The sequence below is a fragment of the Pholis gunnellus genome (genome assembly GCF_910591455.1).
Source record: "Pholis gunnellus genome assembly, chromosome: 15".
Lineage (NCBI taxonomy): Eukaryota > Metazoa > Chordata > Actinopteri > Perciformes > Pholidae > Pholis > Pholis gunnellus.
This window is the reverse complement of record NC_136542.1, coordinates 11061758-11084903: the sequence shown is the minus strand read 5'-3', so window position 1 is coordinate 11084903 and position 23146 is coordinate 11061758. Positions and strand designations below refer to the sequence as shown.

General features: G+C 41.7%; 2 protein-coding genes across 3 annotated transcripts in view; both read left to right on the top strand.

Annotated features, from left to right (window-relative positions):
* The window catches only part of mboat2a (membrane bound O-acyltransferase domain containing 2a), a 37019-nt gene extending 25459 nt beyond the window's left edge, over positions 1-11560 (top strand). For both annotated transcript variants that reach the window (XM_079174282.1, XM_079174281.1), the window contains exons 4-13: positions 1747-1842; positions 2737-2792; positions 4600-4654; positions 5480-5666; positions 6280-6472; positions 6970-7073; positions 7165-7229; positions 7530-7662; positions 8487-8638; positions 9375-11560. In XM_079174282.1, the coding sequence (XP_079030408.1) occupies positions 1747-1842; positions 2737-2792; positions 4600-4654; positions 5480-5666; positions 6280-6472; positions 6970-7073; positions 7165-7229; positions 7530-7662; positions 8487-8638; positions 9375-9540 (1207 nt within the window). In that variant the 3' untranslated portion in view covers positions 9541-11560. The remainder of the gene's footprint in view (positions 1-1746; positions 1843-2736; positions 2793-4599; positions 4655-5479; positions 5667-6279; positions 6473-6969; positions 7074-7164; positions 7230-7529; positions 7663-8486; positions 8639-9374) is intronic.
* A 1229-nt stretch (positions 11561-12789) lies between these two features.
* Positions 12790-23146, top strand: part of kidins220a (kinase D-interacting substrate 220a) — a 42259-nt gene continuing 31902 nt past the window's right edge. Inside the window, 9 exon segments of the mRNA XM_079174962.1 lie at positions 12790-12882; positions 16394-16552; positions 17393-17491; positions 18240-18338; positions 20044-20142; positions 20568-20666; positions 20887-20985; positions 22648-22845; positions 22973-23071. Coding sequence (XP_079031088.1) covers positions 16421-16552; positions 17393-17491; positions 18240-18338; positions 20044-20142; positions 20568-20666; positions 20887-20985; positions 22648-22845; positions 22973-23071 — 924 coding nt within the window. The 5' untranslated portion in view covers positions 12790-12882; positions 16394-16420.

Sequence of the window (23146 nt, the reverse complement as noted above, 5' to 3'; positions counted from 1 at the left end):
TGCGCTGCCAGTAGAGAAAGCTGATCTCGGTGAAAATAGGGTTGTTGCTATGGATTGACAATATTAGTGGTGCCAACAGGGAAATGTAAAGCTTTCTTGCACTGTTAAAATGTCTATTTTATGTCGTACAATCTGGTGTTGAGCATATTTAGCCTTTTGTGTGAAAGCTAGTAAAATATCTGTCAGTGGTATTATTTCTGTTGTTTTTAATGCTCATCAAAGAGTCTGTTGACCTTCTGCTGGACTGATCTGAAGCAGGATAACTTCACCCGCTTCAAGAAAACGTTGACCGAAGTAAAACAAGTGTAACAAGACACCGTAGGCAGGGTTTGTCTTCAGGTGTTTCTTTCCACAGTGTATTACACACTAGTAAACGGGGGAAAGAACTTCCTATATATGCACTTGTGTTTTTGCCTCGTAGGTTTTGGACATTTGAGACAGTTATGCTAACCATATTAAAAACATTTAATGAAGTAGTCAAAGTAAGGTCTGGGGATTTCTCTGTAGTTCTTAGGTTGAACCTGAGTTGAACTGATGAAATGAGCTTTTGGCTTTGACTCAAATCACTGTGCAGTTATGTTACTGTATTATAGCTGCATTCTCATATTTGTGTATTGATGAGCATGGAGACCAAGTCTATAGGCGGATCTTCTGTTGTTTCTGGAAACGGATATTATTTCACATCTCTAGAAAGGCGATAGACAATAGCCGACAATGTTCCATAAATACCACCAGTACAGAAAGCTCTATGAAGGTGTGCCCTAGTAGCCTCACTGTTAACGTGTAAATAACCTCGATGTCTGTGGACCATTGTTGCGTGAGATACCCAATGAGATATGGAGAACAGTGCGTACACTGAAAACATCCCGAGTGTGGGCTGGATACAAACGCATAACTGTCGGAGCACAGAACAGGATTGCATTATAATTGTCGCCTCCTCGCCGTTCCTTCTCTGCCTTCTCTGAGCGGTTCTGTGATTGATAGCAGCGTGTCATCTTTTGAGTTTTTAGAGGCTGAGAGAAAGACCTTGAAAGGTCCGAAAATAATTCACGTAGCAGAAGTGTGAGCGGTTCATTTTTGTTTTGTGCTATGAATGCTTGGCAGTAGAGATCGGATGATGTCTTGGACTGCACATACAGTAGGCTCTCGGAATCAAGAGGTCCCGTTGTCTCTTATCGGCTGCGCGGCCTCGCTCTCGCTGCTGTGTTGTATTCCTTCACAGAGCAGCACAATCCTCTTATTGTTGGCAGCAGAGGAGTGCTAGCTAGCTAGCCAGCCAGCTTTGACTTGGGCTGACTCTGCAACAGCTTAGTACAACAGGCTTTAGTGCTGCTCTGTCTTTGGATTTCTGTTGAAAGGTTGTGTTGTCCTCTGTCTCCAACCACTGACCCTGACACATTATTGGAGCCTCCTCTGCTCCTTTGTCCAATGTTTGCCCCCCCCCCCCCCCTACTCTTCCTTTCCATAGCTCCGCCGTGGTGCCGATAGGCCTCTTGTCTTTTGAACTGTACTGTAAACAAGACCCTGTTCTGCCACAGATATGAGAACAAAGGGACACAGGGTTAAACGATATGCGCATTAAGATGCCTTGCCTGAAGAGCTCCATTTCACTGTGTCGAGTCAAATGTTGTGAATTCATGCGAGAAGACATGCACCAAGATTTCACACACTTGTCATTTATTTATTCAGCGTTCATCATTCATCTCTCTAATTCCTGTTTTTTTTTTCTCTCCTTTTTCTGCACAGGTACTGCTTCATTGTGACGCTTGGCTACCTGATATTATGTCAGATCACACGGGTCTACGTGTTTGACTACGGCATGTACTCTGCAGATTTTACAGGGTAAGCCACAGTCGGACCAGAGCTCTTTGTAATCTTTTTGGTTCTTAATTAAAAAACAAAAAAAAACCACCATTGGTCTTAATTTGAATAAGAATGCTATATTGGATATAACCAGCCTGAGCTAAACAGAAACAAGAGGGTGTCACACTGCTGTGTCTGCAGGAGGACGTCGATAGCGACTCCTCCAGACTGTCTGTCTGACAATTCCAGCAGACAGACTGCACTCCCAGCACGGTGGGGGGGGCTAGCTGCTAGGCAACCCAATGCAATCCCATACTGCCACTGCGAGCCCAGAGATTTCACTCTCTCAACTACCTTATCTGTCATTCCTCTCTTTCTTGAACATGCCAAATTCACGTCAGTGTGACCCAACAGGCCAGAAAATGTCTGGCCTGTAGCTTGTTTTGACTCTGTTGCTTAGAACAGAAAGTGTTTATATGTCTAGAAGCAAGTTAAAGCACCATGAGACTAGACCGTACAATGTTCTTTGACAGAGAATGGCTTTACTTAGTCAAGAGGAAGAGGACTGAGTAGTATAGGGGACCATTGTGCCTAAAGAACAGAGAAGAAGAAATAGAAAGAATAGCTACAGGAAGTAAAAAAAAAAAAAGGTCTGCAGTTATTCTGGAGGAAACTTTCCACTGTGGGTGACTTAGCATCTAAAGCCAGTAGTTAGTTACATGATTCCACCAAAAGTTAAATATGTGCTAGTTTGACATAGCTTCCTCTAAACTGAAAAGTCAACAGGCATTCAAACTAAAAGTTAGGCATGTCAAAAATATATTTATCAGACAAAACCCTGTGATGAGCTGCTTGTATGTGCTGCACTGAGTGGAGTCATTTTGAAATTCTCAATATTAACATGACCTTTTTCCATTTGATGCACTTTATCAGGCCCATGATGGTTATAACACAGAAGATTACCAGCTTGGCGTTTGAAATACATGATGGTAAGACAAGCATCACAGTATCCTGAAAGCGCGTGTGTGTGCAAGAAAAGTGGCAGAAATGAAAGTTGTTCAGTTCTCTTTTCAGTTTCCAAACGGATCACATGGCCACTTTTTCTGAGCCTGTAGTCAGTTCTGACAATGTGAACTAGACAGCATAAACACAGTTATGTAATGGAGCAATGACCAAGTATTCTCTCTCTGTCTCTATCTCTCTCTCTATCTCTATCTCTGTTTGTCTTGGTCTCTCTCTCTCTGTCTCTCTCTCTGTCTCTCTCTCTATTTCTCTCTGTCTCTATCTGTGTCTCTATTTCTCTCTGTCTCTGTCTCTATCTTTCTGTCTCTGTCTCTCTTTCTGTCTTTATCTCCATCTGTCTCTCTCTGTCTCTATCTCTCTGTCTCTATCTCTCTATGTCTCTAGCTGTCTGTCTCTATCTCTCTGTCTCTATCTCTCTGTCTCTAGCTCTCTGTCTCTATCTTTCTCTCTGTCTCTCTATCTTTCTGTCTCTATCTCTCTGTCTCTATCTCTCTCTCTATCTCTATCTTTCTGTCTCTATCTCTCTCTCTATCTCTATCTTTCTGTCTCTATTTCTCTCTCTCTGTATATGTGTGTAAATATGTAATGGCTGATTTAAAACACGAGCTGATTTGAACTGGTTGCACTTCCTTATGTGCTTATCTATCCGTTGTCCCCTGGCCAAAAGGCTTTCCTGACCCCAACCTTTCATCCCTCTGGATCATCCATTCTAACATCAACCATTAGAACTGCCAGTCTGCACACAGTTTACCATTGGATAGCAATGCTTTATCCATTTATTAGCCAAATTTAAAAACCAGCGCACAGTGTATGTAGTTAACTACTCGTGTGCCGTGCTAATGCTGAAGTTGTTTTTTAGCCATAACGGAAAATGAGCTAATGAGCAATACATAAATAGAGATTGACATAGAGGTTAAAAATAAACAAGTGTGTTCAAGTACTGTAACATGAGAGGCTTAAAGAATGAGAGGATGAGGAGTGTCACTCATAGCTTTTTAGTTTCCACTTGGAGAACGAAGTCCCCTCAGGACACTCTATACTTAACACAATCAGCAGTCTAATAGCAGTTTGTGTATGGATCTGTGTGTGTTGGTGGGTGTAGGCAGTGTAGTTTTAAGGGTTTGTTTTTCAGGTCACTGATTCTTCTTCTGCAACTGTGAGTCTTGTGAGAAACTAAGACTGTAATCCGAGAACTGTCCCACCCTGATACCTGCCTGCTGCACACACACACACACACACACACACACACACACACACACACACACACACACACACACACACACACACACATACACACCACAGTATTTTGCCATACAGTAAAATACTTATAAGAGACGGCTCATAGTCCAGCTCTTAAGAATAGTTATTAAAGGCACAGTGAAGCTTTGATTGGGATCAGAGGTTTAATTGAGGCCTCGTAGCTAATCACAGCCTTGCACCACGAGCCGTACACTCAACCTAACATGTAGCCCACGATGCCAAAGAAGGCCCACGAGTGTGCAGTCTAATGAGTTGCAAAGCCGCATGTCTTCATAAACAAAGAGCAGACTGATTAAGACAAATTTACCCAGACACCCCGGCACTGGGTAGTTTTGGTTGATATACCTGCAAAACCTTGAGAGAACTATGAACTTCAGAGTACACGTAGTTCTTGTCTGTGTATGCTGTACTATTATCCTCTTTTTTTTTTTTGATTTTCAGAGCATGATTTGCAGGTGCACATTTACAAAGATAAAATGTGTACAAGATGTATATCTTTGTGTCTGTCTGTAGGTTTGGCAAAGCGAGATGTGCAGCTGACTCCCAGTCAGAAATACCTAGCTATCAGGTATGTGAATCAGGTATGTTTGTAATGCTTCAGGTGATGGGCTCATTTAATTAAGCTCAATTAAAAAGTTGACATGATCTTAAATCAGAGTTAATGAATAGGAGCCTCATGGTCCCCGTTGCAGGCTCTCTCTCTGGTGTTGTCAAGCAGTTGTTAAGCGCTCGGTATCTAGGAAACTACAAATTCACCACTCTCATGTGAACTGTATTGTAGGAATGGCCTGCCCTCCCTCCGTCCTGCATTACTGCAGATTCCTTTCCCTCACAGTTACTATTGGAGACAGGATTTGAGTGGGGAGATGAGATGCTACTGTAAGCTAACAGGGAGCTAATGTGTGATTACATAGCTGAGAATAACAGAGATAACAGACAGAGCAGAGAGCAGGACTTGCATATTGAGACAGTCTTTGTAGAATTTGTTAAGCACAGCTTGGAAATACGCTGAACATCTGTAAAACACTCTGAGTCAGCCGAGCCCTCTTAGTCTAAATCTCAGATGGCTACTGGGAAGGTGAGGAATTGGTGGCAGAAACAGGAGCTCCCGTTCAGACAGTTGGACTTCTACTTCACCCGGCTGATTATACTCAGCGAGGAAGGGAGACCACAAAAGCTTCAGAGTCGGTCAAAGCACTCAGGCCCTCCCTCTTCTCGTGGATGGTTCGATGGAATAGACCATTGTGGTTTCTCAGCTGACAGGAAGCTCTCTCTACATATGGAATGTTGGTCTGTTCTCCTGTTATACTGTATTTTAGATTGAAGGGTTGGGCACTACATGAAAACATGAAACCTCATCCAATGCTCTTGTCTCTTCCCTGTGACCATTAAGGCGGATGCCCAGCTTGCTGGAGTACTTGAGCTACAACTGTAACTTCATGGGCATCCTGGCGGGGCCCACCTGCTCTTACAACGACTACATGGCCTTCATCGAAGGGACGTGCTACCAGCCACGCCACCAGGAGAACGCCAACGGCAAGGAGAACGGGAAGTACAAGCAGAGCGAACCCTCGCCCAAGGTACAGAACTTGAATAGAAGTGCCTTCATCGTGTGAAGTCTGCAAACACTGTGGTAAAATAGACCTACGTTTTGTGCTGTGGTGGGAAGAAAGTACTTGAATGAGTGGTTACGATATTACAAAATAGGATGTTGACCTATGCAATTCTCTTTTAAGCGCATTTTGGGTAATGTTTTGAAAAGGCCTAGGCAGCAATGCAGCCGTTTTAAGGGGTGCAGGGTAATTACAATGCCTTTGGTTCCCGTTAGAGAAACAGAAACCGAGACATGATTGAGAAATGGATGAAGCAAATGTCTAAACCTCAAGGTTATTTGTGTTTTCTTACTGCATAATGCATTAATAATTGAATTACACGCCAAGAGTGTGTATTCATCTCAAGAGATAAAGGAACAAAGTGGAGGACAGACGTTGCTGAATACAAAACAAGAGGGAACGCTCAAGGACTTGAGTTAACCTTGAATCAACTTAACTTGTTTTGTTTTTTTTAAGTGCAAGCATCATGTCTCCTAATGTGGTGTTTGTTGTTTTTGAATATAAAATGATGTAATGGTTTCAACGGGGCTGCTCCTTTTGTGTCACACTCTTTTTTTTGTTTTTTCTCACCTCCGCCCAGAATGACGTCATCTCCAAGCTGTGTACATGTGCCATCTCGCTGGGCATCTATCTGTCGGTGTGCAAGCTGCTCCCGGTGGAGCACTCCATAAACGATGACTTCGTCAGCTCCACACCCTTCCATCTCCAGGTCATCTACCTTTACTTGGCCATGCTGGCTCTGAGGCCAAAGTACTACTTTGTCTGGACACTTGGTGAGTGTGATGTGACTTGAGTACACATTTCTTCTCACCCATTCTATATTGAATCCAAGATGAACATATACTTTCCTTCTCTTTATTTGATTGCTCCATACGGGACTAAAACTGGTCCCGGTTTTATACAGAGGTGTTACTGCTTTGGTTTTGTTTTGCTGATTTATGTAGTTTGAACTCACTTAGCTGTTCTCGGTTCAGGGAGTTCGGTTATTTTTAAAGTAGTCTGTGCAGTATGTTGAGAGGCTGCCTAAAAAAAGCTCCCCCCCCCCCAACTCTTATTTAACAGCATTTTCTTGATGCAACAGTGCCATCTAGTGCTGAGTTGAAAACTGCAGCTCCTCATTCTTATCAATGACAAATACATGTGATGCTAGATCTCCATCTGTTTCTGTCATTGCTTCACAAACCAATGTATTTAAAGGATATGGAGCTGTCGTCATCCTTCACTGTTGCCATTGTACAAATGTTTTGTGAGCACTGCCTTTCTCCTGCAGCTGATGCTATCAACAACGCTGCCGGATTTGGCTTCAATGGATACAACAAAGATGGCTCCCCACGGTGGGACCTGATATCAAATCTCAGAATTCTGGACATTGAGGTTAGGCTCTTTTTATGAGACCCATTATATCCACACAAAGTCCTTTTTCTTAACTAAAGCCTAACGTGTATTGTTTTGGATCCAATTTCAGTTCGCCACCAGTTTCAAGATGTTCCTAGACAACTGGAATATCCAGACAGCTCTTTGGCTCAAAAGGTAAAAGTATTCATGTTGTAATGATGTACCTCGCTCAGTCTGACTGAGAGCTGGCTGTCGAGGGTTGCTTAAATGTATGCTGCACATCTGCATTTCTCAAGTCTAGCAAAATGCCACATAATGATTGTAAAATACCTACAAAGTATTCTGTTTTAAATACAAAAACAAACATTGATGGCTTATATTGCAGTTCATAATGTGATCAAGTTTGATGTATTTTTCCCAAACTGTGGCCAGTGGCTTTCATTTATTTCTACTTGAATATTTTTTTTACCCAAACACGCGATGTGTGTTCCCCAGGGTGTGCTATGAGCGCTGTCACATCAACCCCATGGCTGCCACCTTCCTGCTGTCGGCCATGTGGCACGGGGTGTACCCTGGCTACTACCTGACCTTCCTCACTGGCATTGCCATGACCATGGCTGCACGTGCAGTGAGTACACACATTGTCTTTGTCTATACGGAACCCATTGTTGGATATTTTCCTCGCCAGATAAAGACAAATGGATAAAACTCATAATTCTGAAGTGGTAGCAGCTCGTGCAGCTCCTGAATCCCGATATCGAGGGTGAATCCAACAGTCGTTGTTGACATTTTGTCAAAGAGCTCTTTAGATTCACCACTGTTACTTAGCAGAACCACAAACACACAGCGCGGTTCATTTACGGAGAGTAAGGGGATAATGATAAAGTCTTGTAACTCATGTTGAAGTGTGAGGCCATTACCACTAATCTGTGCTAAGCCAGACCTATTTACTCGAGTCTTGTAAAAGTAGGAGGATATTTATGTACAGACTGTGGAGTGGTGCTACATTGGGGAAACTCACACTGTAATTCTAGATAATCTACTCGCAAAGGGTTGATTTAACTGAAACGACCGCACAGTAAATTTGCCATGCAGGTGAGTTCCTGCAGGGACTTTCTTTATCTAAAGGAGGTCAACTACCATTGACCCGGTTACACTATAAAACTACTGGCCACTGCCCACACAGACGTGTTCAGAGATGGATTTCTTTAAAGAGTTCTGAAATGGAGAAAAGACGTAGAGAGAGGAAAAAGAGAAGCGTGAGCAGATTATAAGCAGAAGTAGGCAGTAATGCCAGCTGCCATGAAAGATTCCAGGAACTTAATTGGTTAAATTCAAGTCTTGTCTATTGTAAAGTAAAATGGGTGGGACGCAATTCAAGGTTTACGTGTCATTCACTTGAAAATGATGATGTGACGTTCAACTCACGGGATGTTTTTCTTCTCTTCCAAGGTAAGACATAACATCAGACCGTACTTCCAGGTCTCTGACTCGCACAAGCGCATCTATGATGTCGTCACGTGGGCGGGGACTCAGGTTGCCATCATCTACACAGTGGCGCCGTTTGTCCTCCTCGCTGTGGGACGCTCACTCAAATTCTACAGGTTTGTGTGTTTGATTGAATAGTGGGATAGTGAAGACGTGGTTTGTTGTCTCGTTTCATTCCTGTGTTAGCAAAGAATTAGCTGTTTAGGCAAAAAAAAAAAGAATGTTTCAACTAAACCAAATTTTTTCTTTTTCTCCTCGTACATGAAACATAATTAGACACTCATCTCTAACTATGACTTATTGTGATGCATAATACAGCATAGTCAATTGCACCACTTTTCTCATAACTATTATGCACAACTGTTTTTCATAGAATAGCAAGACTTAAGAGTCTACAGCGGCTCTGTGAGGCTGTATTCAAGCACTGCGCTAATGCTAACGTCAGCATGCTAACAATGACCATGCTAACATGCTAATGCTTAGTATAGTGTTGAACACAATAGTACACTGCACCACAGTAGTTTAGTGTGTTAGCATGCTAACATTTGCTAATTAGCACTAAACACAAAAGTGTTGACCTGAGCAAAAGTCAGGGGATCACCAAAGTCATTAGGGTGCATCCTCTTGGGAGCATGAATGACTGCACAAAATTAACGGGCAATTCATCCATTAGCTGTTAAGATATTTTGGCCTGGACCAAAGCGACTGACTAGCATTGCCATCCCTAGTTTTTTAGCCACACTATGGGTAAAAAAACTTTATGGCCTGCACTTATTATCTGGTTTTGTGCTCCAACTTATTACTTCTAATAAACAGTGTTGAAATATTTCTCATTTTGGAATGTCACCGCAGGTCCTGGTACTTTTGCTTACATCTCCTCTGCCTGCTGGTGGTAGTGGCCCTGCCTGTCAAATCGAGACGCCAGCAGGCCAAAGAGCAGCAGGACGGCCTAAAGGACAACCAGACGGACCACAACAGCACAGACAACAACTGCAACCAGAAAGACAAAGCCACATGAGGCTCTGGACAGCGACACACAGTCCCTTCAGCAGCAGGAACACTGAGACAAACTAAAACCACTGAGAGCTGGAGTGTGGCGAGTCTATTTACCTGACAAAGAACCAAATATCGGATGCTCTGAGAATCCTAACCGACGGAAAACACATGTCAATGTTCTGTCAAAACTTCCAGTAGCAAGGATGACAGCAATCACACTTTCTGACATGGATAAGAGACCAGGATGTAACAATGGCCATAGTGTAAACTAATGAGTGATGGTGGTTACTTTACATTACATTAGTGGAAATGAAGACTTCCAAGCTGCCTTAAACCCTCTATTTACTCGGCTGGGGAAGTAACAGTTGGATGGCACTCTGCAAGAACCTATTTTGCAGTTTCAGTTTATACAAACAGATGAGGCGTGCAGTATGTGGAGGGTTTTTGTCATTGTCTGGATACAAGCCTCTATTAGGTGGAAATGGAAAATGTTTTCATGTAAAAGAAACATTACTTTATCATCAGCTGCCAATTTCAAACAGGCCTTAGGATCCTCAAAACATTGTTTGATTTCTATGTCTTTTTAAAAATCTTTATTGGAGAAGACTTCACATTGTACGTGTTTTTGTATTTAGATGTTTGTGACGACACTATTTCAGATCCATTCTCAGTGCTTTTGTTTTCTGGGATGAATCCGATGACGTACAGAGTCACAAAGATGAATTCAGATCTCGTCCATCTCCAGCAGTGGAAAGTCTAAAAGAGGCACTCAAGAGTTGCGAAATGGATTTCTTTTTTTCTTTTTCTTTTTCATATCTGCTGCTTTTTTGACCAACATCACTCAGTCAGACAAATGTGTGTTTTTCAAAGGGACTTCATGTATGCTGTTGTGATTTCCATTTTTGTCTTCAAGGATTTCTGACCTGGTTTCAGGGGTGTGATTTGTTTTTGTTTTTTGTTTTTTGACCTGTGTTCAAATGTTGTGCCTCTGTAATAAGAGTATCCAAAACTATTTAATACAAGTCCTAAATAATTAAAATGTATAATTCGGGAAACACAGTGGATTGTTAACATCACTGTTGAACACAGTTTTATTCAAAATAACAAATCTAGTCAAATTACCACATTTACTGAATATGTATTTTATTGTCAAAAGGTTTTGTAGCCATAATTATCACAAATCAATAGAACGTAAAAGAAAAGTTTCCAGATTGATACACAGTGCATTAAAAGCACATATTGTGGTCAGGCTGCAAACTATGTAAGTGGAATTTGGATTTACTTTTGTCTGCAAGAACATCTGATAAGGTTATTTATGCGTGTGTGACATAATAGTAATGTACAAAAATTCAAAGACATACCATGTTGTGGTAAACGCTCTCATTTCATATTGTGTGCACTTATGTTAGAATAGAGGATATTTCAGGGTGCATTTACTGTAGGGTGAGGGAGACACTGGTTCTTCACATGGTTTCGGTTCACGGCTCTCCTTAAGCCTTTCAAGTCATCCAGTTTACTCTTTATGACATGCAGCAGTTCAAACAGCCACCTGTGTGATTTCTTTATCATTAGACATTGTTTATCTTAGGAAAGGCACCTCACTGTAGTCTGTCATCGTCGTCTGGGCAATTCAAGCCCACAATATCATAAACACTTTCGTCGTACATTTTGTTTTCTTCCAATTGTCAATAATTTGAGTTGGTTTGATGCATTTGTGTTATGTAAAATAATAACAAAGCAGCAGAGGGGGAGCTTTTTCCATTTCTTTTCAAGATTTTTTTAACGTTTGCATATTCCTGCCATAACTGTGTGTGTGTGTGTGTGTGTGTGTGTGTGTGTGTGTGTGTGTGTGTGTGTGTGTGTGTGTGTGTGTGTGTGTGTGTGTGTGTGTGTGTGTGTGTGTGTGTGTGTGTGTGTGTGTGCGCGCCTGTGTAACATAACGGTTATTTTTGTGTCAGAAGGAAATTTATTGAAAGATTTGTATAACAGTCCATTAAAATTCTGATTTATGTGGCAAAATAAAGAGAAATTATTTTTAAACACTAAAACTGATGTTTCAAAATATGTTTAATGTTTTTGTCCAATAACTGAGATTAATATCAGCAGAAAAACTGATGTTAAAATGCAAAGGGAAAATCATAACACACTATGTCCTTGCGTTGTTTCTTTGCAATGTTACTGCATTATTACAATAGACTTCTTTCTTTTACTGCAGGCGTATTGAATTGTTGTAGCAGGAAAAGCTCAGGTAAAACTAATTTCATTACTTTCCCAGCACAAAACACCAAACATGCACAAAACCAAAGCCTTGGAACTAGCTTACCTAAATGTCATCCTAAATGTCATGCAGATGTTTTTCATTTGTTAATCACACCTTTGCTTTTACTGCTACAATCACATTGCTGCAGATGTGTTGCAATATGATATTTTACAAAGTCCCTGCAATGCTCACTACATATGATGCTGAAAAGTGCAATGGGTATTTATGTCACAATATACTGTCCTGTAACTAACCACTGAAAATTGGTGCAAAAGGCCTTTTTCACAAAGACCATTTTGACATGTCGCAGTAGGAAAAGCACAGATGTAAATGATCAAATTAATAATGTCTGTGTTCCGTCAGAGTGGACACAATGATGGAGCTAGTTGATGTTATCAGTAACCATTGTGCTTTTCAATTACAAGTCAAAATGGCTGCAGTGAAAATTGCATATGCTGCTAAATGTCATAACGAAACCGTTTGTTAAAGATTATTCAACAATGTTTTAAATAGTTCTGACATTCGACTTCCCTTCCAAACCACTATGACATATTCCAGTACACAAGTGTCAGACCTATGCAGTCGTCTGGCTCACTCAAAGAATGGGCGCACACGCTGCAGAAAGCTTTTTTGGGATATGCCTTATATTCTCATAAATTGTTTATCGTTTATATCATATTATTAGGTCACTGATGCATTCACAAGCAGCATGTTTATTGTTGCAGCTGGTTGTAACTGTTTTATATACTAGAAAACAATGCATATTATTTTACATGCTCATAATAGGGTTTTGAAATGTGAATCTGCAAAAATAGTAAAAAAGTACAATATTTCCTTGTACAGTTGGTCCTGACAGTTAAAACATCTAAAACATTAGGTTCTTGTTCTAATGTAAATGATATGATTTGGGGGTTTCTGACCCCTTCTGCTCCGCCACATGTGACGCCCCTCTAACCAGGGGTAGTAGTGGGCGGAGCTACGGACTGTCCTATATGTGGCAGGTTCACGTTACACCATTAAAACACAGCAGCCTCAGCATGTGGAAGCGGTGTTTCTGACTAAATTCTCCGCGCGACAATCAAAACATAGAGCAGCCCAGCATAGGTAAGAGCACTTCACGCTGTGCACTGTACTTTTTTCTTCTTCTTCTCTCCTTTTAGAGGGGAAACAAGTGTGAGGACCTGTTGGAGAGCTAGCCTCTCTGAGCTAACGTTAGCCTGTTGCGTTAGCCGCTGGCAGTTTGGCTAGCAAATGTCTCGCTGTTGCGTCGTAGCGACAGTAGTAAACACGGGAAGTCAGTCCGCTGGTAACATCCTTGTCAAAACCCGACCAATACACACCAGATTAAAGTAGATTCATACTTTACTTTTCTTTATCTGGTCATATGTGAGGTAACGCGTGTAATCTCTCTCTCTCTGTGTGTGTGTGTGTGTGTGTGTGTGTGTCTTATCCAGATGTTTAACTACTTTTTTGACAAGCCGCAGACAGGCAGTCAGAGGGCTGTTGCGACAAACCTGCTCGTGTTAGACATGTTACTCTTAAGTTGCAGGTGCAGCATATACCCACGGTAATGCATCACAAGCAGAAGGTTTACTGGGTTAAATAGATGCCCTTTCAAAGTAAAACTAAGCTAATGTAAAAAGCAGACCCTGGTATTTTCAGAATAAAACTGCAGATGTAAAAAGCAGACCCTGGTATGTGACAGGGGAACTGAATCCTCAGCAGTATCACACCCACATGACAAGCCACTAAGAGCTGACTGGTTACATTTAGAGATGGTATCCTGTGTGGCCTCCCAGGTTCCTGTTAATCTGTCAAAGGAGTTTTATGAGTTTTGATGACCATATCAAATGTTCTGTGTTGTTACATAAACACTGAACCACTATGACCTGAAAGTAGATCCGGGTGTTTTGATATGTTTTGATAAAAAAAGAATACTGGTGTGTAAAACCGTAGATATCTATACCAAGACATCTTCTGTGTTTTCCTGCTTTACAGTTATATAAAGAATATTTCTATGTTTTTGTTTTATGTTTTAATGGGAATGCTGGAAAAAAAATCCCTTACCTGTTTGGTCATTGTATCTACTTTACAACTGATTTCCTTATTCAAAATGTCTTTGTGTGTGTACGTATGTGTGTACGTTAAAAGCAGTAATACCTTCTTTATAGAGCCGATATTATTTGTCACTATTTTCTGACATTTTATTGACCAAATGATGAAGCAAGTAATTTAGAAATTGTCACGTTAGTCTGTAATAAAAAGAGTTGTTATTTGCAGCTCTACACTAAAATATATATCATACATTGATACATCAATATTTACAATTTTGGTTTAAAATGCTGTCATATTTATTTAGATTTTGTTAATATTGCCCATCCCAACCTGGATGGAAGGTTAATTTCAGTAGATATTTGAATAAAACTACAGTGTTTCAGAATTAGTCTAATGTTTAATTTAACTTTTACACGATTTAGGCCAGCATTTTATTTTCTCTCCCCTTTTTTATCGATATAATTTGGTGCTCAGCAGTGCATGCAATGAATGGAAATCCGCTCGCGTGTGCCTATTGTGTTGGAAAGAGATGGGCGTCGGCCAGCCCCCCTCATCTAATATTCAGCCCTGAGTGAAGGGGGATGCTGAGCGCTGCTTGTTGATTCTGTTTGCGAGTGAACGAGGGATAAAGATTGGTGTTGTTGAGTGGCCACATAAACATAAGCCTCACCCTACACTAAGGTAAGGTGTGTGTTTCTTCACCTTTTTAGTGTTTTCTGGACACTATGTGTCTTTTTAAAGCAGCTTTAATCCTTTGTTCTAACAGCTTTTTACTGTTTTTATTGGTGTTTTGTCTCTGCTGTGTCTCTGAGTGTGTGTGTTAAGTTTTTAAAGGATGTGGGTTTGCTCCCATCGGACCTCTGCTCAACAGAGAGCGAGCTAAATGTTTACTGATTGGTTCTTGTGTGGTCGTTATCGTCCACCCATTGTGCTGAGAGACAATGAGCTGAGGAGGGTGTGTCAACAGGCTTATATATATCCTTCAATGTAAACAAAGGATTTTTTCTCTCATTTTTGTGTGACACTGTCCGAAGTGGGAGAACGGTGGGCAGGTGATCCCTGACTGAAGAAAGAAGGAATTCAGAATAAAGAGAGAATGTGTAGATATTCATGCTCTAGCTGCTCTCACTTAACTGACTGTGGGCCCGACCGGCATGTGACATTTAAGCGTTGACCTGAGCCTGAGCTCTCACAGATTATGTTGAAATATTGAGCAGCGTGTTTGCTAATCTTCATGTGAAAGCCATTGCCAAGGCAACTTTGCAAGCAATGAGTGACTGCAGCTGATTCATTCTGTGTTGCTGCGGCAGGAAGTGAGTCTGACCGTGATGGACGAGCCCAACTTTATGAATCATTAATGAGTTTTTCATCGATTGGCTGAATCCCCACTACAGCTAAAACAGCCATGTTTGAGGGAGTTTCTTTTGTCAGCTGAAAAGATGCATTCAGTGTCTGGGAAGCTTAGATATTTCACAGCATGTTAATATTTTCTTGTCAGGGCCCAAAGGTAACAGAAATGTCTTGTGTGAGGACTGCTGTTGAACTCCAGGTGACTCTCATGCTAGTCTGTTTCACGGGTTTAAAATAATTCTTTAGAACGCTGGAGCCTAATTATAGATAATCTCTGCAAACTGGGCCGTCTGCATTGATTTTTGTCAAAGGCAGACATTTACCTACCGGCGTTCTACTCCTATTTTCCCATCAGTGCAAAGCAGTTTCAGTGAAACAGTGTGCTCCTATTCTACCTTCAGAAATAAACTTTTCTTCTTCGGTGTTCACTAATTCCCCAAAGTCCAATTCCAGGCAGCGGAGGAGGGTAGAACGGAGCTCGGTCTTGAAATAATTGGAGCGCACAGTCGAGTGCACCGATTGTCCTCATGATCGCGACAATCAAAGGATCAAAAGTTCAGAGGCTGTTCTTTGAGGACTTAGTGGACGTCCTGGATTGGAGCGTTGTTGTTGTTCTGCCTTCATTATACCAAGCAGAAGGTTCACGTCTTCAGCATGAGCAGGCAGACGGAACGAACACTGAACTTGAACCCAGTGACCCGGTTAGCTTCTGTGTAATGAGCATGTTCAGTGCTTTATCCGATTGTAAGCTCACTTTTTGCATTATGGTTGAAAACGGACACATATCACCGTGTCCAAAAAGGTTGAAATAAAGAATTTATTTCGCGTTCCAATTCATTTGTGTAAGTGTAAGTGTATGCCGGTAAATACATAAAAAAAAGTTTATGCAGCAGAATTTCCATGTTTTTTTCTTCTTTAAATTAGATTTTTTTAAATGTGATCCTCTTCTCTGATTGTATCTTGTGACGTTTATAGTAAAAAAAGATGCCTCCTCTGTTGTTTTTATGCTTGTGCGTGTGTGCTGGGTTTGGACTGTACTTGTTTATTGCCGAGCATCACTTCAAAGACGCACCACACCCTCTTCCCGGCTTTAACGTCCCTGCTTCTCCCTCAGTAGTGCTGCACACGTAGCCGTGCTAGCCCGATAGATGCCATCAGTGTCTTTAGCCTTCTTCTGTGGATGCTCATCTGTTTTCCTCTCGCTCTGCAGCGGTGCACAGGTGGTTAGCGGTCCGCCATGGATACCACCAACTCCCTGAAGATGACCTCTCTGGCCATCCAGAGCCTGTTCAGCTACGTGGAGGAGGAGAACCTGGTCGCCGTCAAAGCCCACTTGGACAAGTTCAGAGATGTGGACAGCAGGAGTGATGTAAGTCGGCCTTATCACAACAACCCCTCCGGTTGGCTCAGCTCGTTTATTTTGGGGGAGCAGTATGAAGTAACGAGAGGCTCCTTGAGATCATGTGACAAGTGGAAGGAAACTAGAATATGTTGTGAAGCTTGAGTGAAGCAATCCTGAGATGAGAAGAGAAGAGACAGTAGTTTATATTGTTTTTGGTTTATGAAGGGTTAACATTATGTATCAGATATATATATATATATATGAGATATAGTGCCTATATAAAGCATTCAGTCCCCCAGGAAATGTTTTCTTTGACTTTTACAAAAAAAAACCCTGTTTGGTCATTATTCTGTGCCTTTGACTCCCGCTGTTGTCCAAAAACTATTAATAAACATCAGTGATGACGCTGTTAAACTGCGTGACCCGTTCCTTCCTTTCCTTAACCACACAGTTCATTTTCATGTCAATCTCACATTCCAAACCATCCTGCTGCTGTAACCGCTCACTAGTGAACCAAATCCATGTTAAACGTGTTTTTTGGGTGTTTTAGTGAAGTATTTACCCTCTAAGTATATTCATGAGGTCAAATGTCATCCATGTACCTGTATGTAAATGATGGATGATTCTCATAACGTTTAAGTCTTTTCGTGAGATTTGATGAGAACACCATCTTTAACCTTAAAACTTTAACTTGACTAATAGAAAAGCTTAAGTGTAGGATTTAAGTTAAATCAGCAAATACTATCACTCCCTGCCTTTTCTTTTCCAAGGGAGTTCTCAGAGGGTAACAGGGAAAATAGTGTCATTAAAATCTCTCTTTATCACGGTTTAACTTCCTTCTCTCTTCCCTCCTTTTTTATTTTTCAGAATGGACAGACTCCCCTGATGGTGGCAGCAGAGCAGGGCAATCTGGAGATATTGCAAGAGCTCATTAGGAGAGGAGCCAACATTAACTTGGATGATGTTGTAAGAATGCACACACACACACACACACACACACACACACACACACACACACACACACACAACATCCCAAACCGCCTAATACGAACACGCCCTCACAAACACGCACGAGCGCGGTCGTTTCATTCAACATTGAGAGTCCAGGCACAGGTGAAAAACAATGCGGTCATTTGAACCACATCATCCACTCGAGCGGCCTTGATGTCCCATCTTGCTGAACTCACCACACTCGGGCTTAGTCCACGGCTATTATGAGCTGCGATGAGCCATAATGACGAGTTATTACACGTTCTTACCTTCGCCCTTTTGACTAAATGACAGGATCCACTTGCTGGCCAACACCCTGTGCCTTCAGAAGCCAGCCCCCCCACACACGCACACACTTAAGCACGCATGTACCCTCCACGCGCATGCTCACACGCTACACCTCTCATTAACATCTCACATGCACATGTAACCCGCTATTACACATGGCACACTGAAGCTTGCGCTCACTCTCGCACCAGCAGGAAGGAGAAAGGAGAAGCGTTACATACAATAGTTGCTTGCACTTGTCTTTCGTTACTTAAACACTCCGACACTCCTGTCTGTCCAATGCGACACCCTGTTTCCGTGAGCACCTGGTATGACCAGCTGGTAGGTATACAGTGCTTTGACCACTTCTCGGGACGTCCCACGTAGCACTTGAACAGGTGTTTGTCCGACCGGATTTTGGAGGTAACAGGTTGTGTGTGTGTGTGTGTGTGTGCAGGACTGCTGGACCTCGCTGATCTCGGCAGCTAAGGAGGGCCACATCGAGGTGGTGAGGGAGCTGCTGGAGAACAATGCTAACCTGGAACATCGAGACATGGTGAGAACATAGAAAGTTACTGCAGATTCTTTTGTTTTATATCTGAAAAACTTATCCAAACCCATACAGGTTTATCACCTTTAAGTCAAGAAAATAGTAAAAAATGTAAATTAAAAAAAGGTGGAATCGGTAGGAAAATTGGGCGGTCCGTCCCAGTGGATGATCCGTGTGTCATGTAATCACAGCGTCCTTGTTTTGATTCGAGGGACCTTTGTCGCATGTCACCCTCTCGTCTCCTTGTTGTCTCTACATCTCTACTAAATACTGTGAAACAATGTCTGAAATGCCAAGACTATCATCTTAAGAAGAAATAAATTTGGGGTGTAGGCATGGGACGATGAGAAAATTTCATGTCACGATTATCCTGGCCATAAATAATCATCTAAATGTATAAAATGGCAATAAAACATACTGGAATCACTTCACCTTACATTTAGTAAAGAAACAAATATTGTTTTTTTAAGTGAACATCGTTATAAGTAAAAAACGAAGAATCAACAATGTTAAATAACAATCGTAAATCATGAAGTCCTCCTGAATAAATTCTAGGATAAATAAACTGTGTGGGTCTGTTGTTTCTTACATGATAACTCCTGTATTTAGTTTTCACTTGTCTTCCATGATAGCGAGCTAGACAGATTTTTCGAGCCACTCGTGACAATATTAACAATTTTCCTGACAATGGATTCCAGACAATCAACTTATTGTGAGTGCATCCCTGCTGGTGTGTAGCGTGAAGCAAGACTACACATAGTAATATATCCTTAGTGCCAAAATAAATTGACAATCAATGGTTTAATACGTAGCCTTTATGCGATCAGAATATAATAAAGTCTTGATTGTATGTGCATTAGTGGTTTCTGTCAAATGTAATGACCGCAGTGCTGGTGGAACAGGATGATCTTTCGCCTTGAAATGGACATAAAATGAAATTATTTCATGTTCTCCGGTAGTAATACCATTTACTGATCTCCGGTTGTCTCCGTACGGGGCAGTGATGTAATTTAGTCTTTGGGATCTAGAGCTTTCCAAGGCAGACGGTCTGCAGGCTCGCTGTAGTAGCTGTTCTCTACATGCACGAGCAGACGATTTGGCAGCATGCAAATGAGATGTAAATATCATATTTATCACCTGGGGCCGAAGATATTGCTAGTTGTGATGTACATGTCCCAGCTCAAGAGGCAACGGGCATTTCCAGAATATAATCCTAATGAGAAACAACCATCAATAGGTCGTGTAAATTATCAGGTGTTTGCGATACATCCCGTACAATAAAAACATTTCTTTACGGGCACTCAAAGATTACACTTTTTTTTAATTTCCTCCACTATTCTTTCATGTATGATGTGACATTTAGTTTTACTTTACGGAAGTGACTCGGGACGTCACCTGACTCATTGCCATGCGAGGCATGTCTAAGCTGCACAGGACAGATCATCACGGCGGGATTATTATAAACCACACAGTGTGATACTGTTCACTCAGTGGAAAGTGTGTCACACCAGCTGTAAATAGCACATTTTCCTTCCACAAAAACTGCTTAGATTTGACCTATACTGCTTGAATTTAACACTGCTGTTGCTGCCCTTACACCTTGTAATGATAAAATGATACATCCAGAATGTATATATTCTATATGAAGGGGGTCATGAACACATTCTCTCCTCTCCAACTCACCTGTGTTCTGTGTGTGTGTCCTACTCAGGGAGGTTGGACCGCTCTCATGTGGGGCGCCTATAAAGGTCGTGCAGATGTGGTCCAGCTGCTTTTGGAGAAGGGAGCTAACCCCAACATCACTGGTCAGGTATCAAAACCGGACACACTGTACTTTTTCTTTGTTCCCCCATAATAATAATAATAATAGCATCATTGGCATCTGTTGTTCCTTTTATATCAGGATTGAAAAGTACAAAGTCAATAAGTATGTTTAAAGTACGTGGTCTCTGGATGGGGCCGTTTACTTTAAATACAATGTTCACGTGATGTGTTTTACTCTGATTGCTCCATGTAAATGTAATCCAATGTTTCAGCTCACTAGTTAAAAACATGACACATCACTTCACAGTAACAAAACTGTGGACGCAACCACAACTCTGCTCTTCACCTGCAGTGTGCGATGCCTCTGTTTCAGTCATGTCAGGTGGCTTAAAGCGTTAGTACGAGCGCAGGCCTGACACTGGTCATTAGTTACTGTCAGCATGACTTCACCCGTCTCCTCTGGCCCAACAGTACAGCGTCTACCCCATTATCTGGGCGGCGGGTCGAGGCCACGCAGAGATTGTCCATCTCCTGCTGCAGCACGGAGCCAAGGTCAACTGCTCCGACAAGGTAACTACATACTGACAGATGTTCATTCACTTCTTTATTTAATCCCACAGAAGATGTAGTTAGCGGGATGAGATTAAAAGATCCAATTGCTTTGGTCCACATCCACCCTTCTAGTTCCCCAAGTCCCTCTTCTCTTTATTTAGTAACCTTCCCGCACAGTTAATTACAGCTCCCTGGGTTTTTGACTAAATAGTTACATATTTTCTCTTTTCCTTTGCAGTATGGGACCACTCCTTTGATCTGGGCAGCCAGGAAGGGCCACTATGACAGCGTGATGCACCTTCTGGCCAACGGGGCCGATGTGGACCAAGAAGGAGCGGTAAGTAGATTGTCTGTGAATGGCTGTTTACTATCCGTCAGTAGCATTTAATAGAGATCCAACACTAGTGGAAGAACTACAATTGCAGTTAACAATTGTAGTTTTAAATAGTTATATACAAAACATATATATTTATTAATAACAGTTTTGAAAAAATGTAATTGAGGTATATCTGTGAAGATTGAAGTACAATATGGTATTTTCATTAATAAAATAATAAAAAGATGTTGATTTGAAAGGGTAACTATGGTATTTTTCATCCATTCATACATTTCACGCTCTTTTCTCATGTTTTGGTGTCCAAGTGACTAATGGGGACAACAATTTGTGAAATTGGTCCAGCATCACGCTGTAACTGGCAGCCACCCAACGAGCTGCGAGCGTAAATGTAACGTTAGCTTCACTAAAGGAGCTTGTTTTTGCCACTAACAGGTTCAGATCGTTAGTATACGTGTCGGATAACATTATGGAAAGGACCCTGCAGAGAAATACAACGTTTCTCTTTACATTTCGCTTGATCCGGTCTGTTTGTTAGTCCCGTTCAACGAAAAGTCTCATTGTGAATCTGTATTGAATATTCAGCCACGACATTGAAAACACAAAGCTACGCCTTCTTTGCTACAACACAACGAACTGACAACACCGGGACTTGCGTCTCCGTACAGCAGCACGTCACCTCGGGATATATCTGAACAAGACATCTCCGTGAGCGAGATTCTTTCCATAATGCTCTCAGATACTTAGAATAACATTCAAAGCATGTCAGTGGCAACAACAAGCACTTTTGGTGAATTAAATGACTGTGAGGAATTGCCTTGATGGGATTACATTGCAGCCCATAAGCAGCTGCCGTTTACGGCGCTCTCGCTCAATACTGGACCAATTCCAGAAAGTGCAGTCCCTATAGGTCGGTTAGACACAAAAACATTATTGTCGGGGTTCTTAGATACGTCTTGAGAGTCTGGAAAAATATGGAAAATTGTTATTTGAGTACTGATCCCCGCATTACAACGCCTACATGACTTTGCACGTATTTGAAATAGTATAATATTTGTTAGTGTTTCCTAAACAATGTTAATATTTGATTTGGTAAACTGAACAGGTAGCTTCACAGCTGAGCAAGTCTAATTTTGCTTTGGGTTCATCGTGGGTGCCATGACAAACTAAGCGGCCTGTTCTCGCCCGAGTATAATCAAGATTTAATGCTCCCAAGCGCCACAACCTCATTAGTAAACGGTAATATTAAATAATTGATTGCATCTATGACACAGCGCATCTGTGCTCCTTCGAGTCATGTTGCATCTGTGCTGTCACCAACTGAAAAATGTGACAGTTCGATACATAGCATCAATAATCCGAGGGAACTAGGGTAGCTAATGTTGCAGAGCAATTCGTTTACATGTGATTTAGAGACTCCAGTGCCCGGACAAACATATGAGTTATTGGGCTCGCTAGACAATATATCAATACTAAATTGTCAATAAGCCTGCAGTGTTGCCACTAAAATCGACTGATAACATTTTGGAAAAACAATTAGTTAATCTCCAGCCATAAATTATTGACCGTGTGCTATATTGAACACCAACCAAAAACCCCAAAACACCCAGTCAAGTAGAAAGAAACAATTTGCTCATTTAAATAGCTTCCTCTTTGTTTTTTCAGAACTCAATGACCGCTCTGATTGTGGGAGTGAAAAGCGGCTCTACAGAGGTTGTGAAGGAGCTGCTGAAGAATAACCCAAATGTCAACATGACGGACAAGGATGGCAACACGGCCCTGGCCATCGCCGCCAAGGACGGTCACACCGAGATCGTACAGGACCTGCTGGACGCCGGCACCTATGTCAACATCCTAGACAGGGTGAGGCCACCCTGCAGCAGCGTAACAGCTGTTTGATGATGTGGAAGACTAGTTGATATGTAATACAATATCAATGAAATACAATCCATGTTTTTCCTGTCTGTCTCTCTTTCACCGTCGCTGTCAGAGTGGGGAGACGATGCTGATTGGAGCCGTGAGAGGAGGTCATGTGGAGATAGTCCGAGCTCTGCTGAACAAATACGCTGACATTGACGTCAGGGGCCAGGTGAGAATTCCTCTCACGCTGTCTTTGCTGCCTTGTTCATGTTTGGAAACAGGCATGAGGCCTTCTTGTGTTCTC